A 2,889-nucleotide genomic window follows, 5' to 3' on the forward strand; every position below is an offset into this window, starting at 1 on the left:
GAACCCTGAGCTCTAGAGCCCTGAACCCTGAGACCGTGAGCACCGCGACCCGTCCCATCCTCACCCTCTGCCGCCAAGATGAGCTGGCGCCTCACGCAGTTGACCACCACAAATGAGTCAATGTAGGGGTTGCTGGCGTCGCCCTGTCATCGGTAGTCATCGTTAGCAAGCAGCCGGCGCGGCGCGACCCATCAGGAGACGCGGGCCCGGGAGCGATTCAAGGGCAGTGGATCGCGTGGAATCCCGACGCGCGATGATTGCATCAGCATGCCAGCTGTGACGCGTGGTCAAAATCACAGCCAGGACCTGATGAAACACAAAACCCTCGTTTGACTCGTTTGACTTTCAAGAATAACACTGGCACGGTTCACGGGTCAACTGGGTGTCACTCACCCTGACGACTGCCGGGTAGCTGCAGACCACGTGGGCGCCGAGCAGCTGCGCCGCGACGCCCGTCCGCTCGTCTCCCAGCACGCGCACCGCGCGCCAGCAGGGGTCGAGGTCAGAGAGGGCCGGGGCGCCGGCGGTGGCGTGCGCCCGCTCGCAGAGCTGTGTGCGTGTGTATTGTATGAGTATGCGAGGATATTTGTCTTTATAGGTGTGCGCGTGTGCGTGTGCGCGTGTGCGTGTGTGTGTGTGTGTGTGTGTGTGTGTGTGTGTGTGTGTGTGTGTAAGTGTGTGCGCGCGCGCGCGTGATCGCGCACTTTCATGTGACTGAAAGTGCCGAATGCAGTGGCCTGAGTGGCACTTAGTGTTAATGGTTTGCGTCACCCAGGGCAAGGAGGGGATAAACGCTGCGACACAGAAAATGACCAATACAGCAAAGGAGGTGTGCTATCCGTTGGGTGGGATCAAGCAGCACAGCCAAGCCTCAGCATCATGGCAGCCAGAAGCGACGCAGGCCCGTTTCCCCCTTGCACGCAGCCCAGCCCCGCCTCGGCCCACCTCGCTGACAGCGCGCCCGGCCGCCGCCGCGCCGTCCGCGCCGAGCGCCTCGATGCTTGAGACGCACACCCAAGACAGCCAGTCCCCGGCCAGCGCCAGCGCCGCCGACGACAGCGCCCACAGGTGCGCCGGCTCCGGCCCCACCGGCGCCTTCGCCGCCGCAGGCGACGCCCCTGCAGACGGCGGGCCCACCGCGCGCGCGTGGCGCGAGGGCGACGCCGGCGGGGCCCGCGGGGGTTGGTGGGCGGGCGGCGAGGGCGGTCGGAGCTCGTCACACCAATGGAGGAGTTGGCCTGCCAATTGGAGGGCCTGATGGCAGAGGAGGGGGGGATAGGGGGTTGGACATGTGTGTGTTGTGTGTGTGTGTGTATACATGTGTGCGGTGTGCTCTCGCACGTGCGCGCGAAGGTGGATAGCAGAGTCTCAGAAAAGAGAGCAGGTGGGGCTCAGGCGGGTGCGTGCACAGGGTGCATTTGGGGAGGGGCGGAGGCCGGAGATGGAGGCACAGCTAGCAGGCCGGAGGCTCGGGTGGCACTGAGGGTTGCGTGGGCTTCAGGGGTCGGTAGTCCAGATTTGATGTGATGTGTCGTGATGTGTCGTGATGCGTCATGATGTGTTGTGAAGTGTTGTGATGTGTTGTGCTGCAGATTCAGGGTCGGCAACGCTGGGTGTGGGGAGGGAGAAGCAGACGTGGCAAGCTCCAGGGGTGCTTCCCTGCCTGCCACCGGCGCGCGCCGTGCGTGGCGGTCAACCCTGGTCAAACCAGAGTCAGACCCCGGAGGGGAGCTGTTTGACCCACCTGCGCCGCGACGCCGCGCTTGTGGCTGCGCTGGGAGTCCCTGGACTGGAAGGTGGGGGCCTTGTCCGCCTGTGGGTGTCAGAAGTGGGTGGGGTGGGCACAACAGTCAAGAGATGCGGGAGTGGAGAGATAACGATTGGGGTACGATCAGGGACGGGCAAAGGGTCGAGGCGACCAGTGGGGCAGTCGGGGCGCGAAGTAGTCAGGTTGTCCGCCGCAGCCCGACCCGGGGGTCGTTGGGGGGTGGGTCAGCATGCGGGACAGGGTGATGATTGACAGCCAAACGGCTGCGACCGCGCGGGCACGCGGCGGACGCCGTTGTGCGACGGCGGCAGGGCCCCGCAGGACGCACGGCCACATGGCCGGGTGCAAGGGTGCGGGCGCGATGAGTCCCCCCTGCACTTGCAAAGCCCCGCAGCGACCGATGCCACTTTTCAGCCAGACAGCCGCCCTTGCTTTGTCCCCATCGCACGGCCCATTCCCGTCACTGCTGTTGCGAAAATGCAACTAAGCAATCAGCGAAAGACCCCTCTCCGACCCAAGCCCGCCCCACCTCATCCACGCAGTCGTCCAGCAGCGCCGCCAGCCGCCAGCACCCGCCCACCGCCAAAAAGCTGCCTGCCAGCTTCGCCCTCGCCCGGCGCGCCCGTGCCTCGCCGCCCGCGCCCGCGCCCCCGGCGCCCTCGGCGGCCGCCGCCCCCACCCAGCGCGCGGCAAGGCCGACCGCGGCCGCGTTGACCCAGCGATGAGATCCCGCGCAGGCGCAGTCCTTCGGGCTCACAAGCCGAAGCAGCCCGTCCAGCGCTGACCTGGGCATCGCCTCAACCGCCGCCAGCTCAGCATCATGATCGGACTCACCGCCGCCGCCGCAGCACGCCGAGGCGCCGGCGCGCGCGCGGCCGCGGGCCGCCGCGGCCGCGGCCGCGCGGGAGAGCAGCAACCAGTCGAGCCGCCCCGCATCCGCCGCGGCGTCGACGTCTTCCTCGGACGCCCCGGGGCACGCCGCCGCCAGCCGCCGCCGCATCGCGCCGCGCGCGGCGCGGCCGCCGTGCTCCATCAGGCGGCAGAGCGCGTGAGACGCCATGAGTAGCAGCTCCAGCAGCCCCGCTGCCGCCGCCGCCGGCGCCGCGACGGCTGCTGCTGCG

The 2,889-nt window shown here is 67.9% G+C and overlaps 1 protein-coding gene across 1 annotated transcript; it reads right to left on the minus strand.

Annotated features, from left to right (window-relative positions):
* Positions 1–262: 262 nt before the first annotated feature.
* On the minus strand, positions 263–2,828 carry MNEG_14979 (hypothetical protein; the record flags this gene model as incomplete). The annotated part of the gene is made up of 5 exons (XM_014036550.1): positions 263–274; positions 394–549; positions 946–1,254; positions 1,745–1,813; positions 2,298–2,828. The coding sequence occupies 5 exons, from the start codon at positions 2,826–2,828 to the stop codon at positions 263–265; spliced, it is 1,077 nt and encodes a 358-aa protein (XP_013892004.1).
* Positions 2,829–2,889: the final 61 nt, after the last annotated feature.

Source organism: Monoraphidium neglectum (genome assembly GCF_000611645.1).
Source record: "Monoraphidium neglectum strain SAG 48.87 unplaced genomic scaffold scaffold04924, whole genome shotgun sequence".
In the NCBI taxonomy this organism is placed as follows: domain Eukaryota; kingdom Viridiplantae; phylum Chlorophyta; class Chlorophyceae; order Sphaeropleales; family Selenastraceae; genus Monoraphidium; species Monoraphidium neglectum.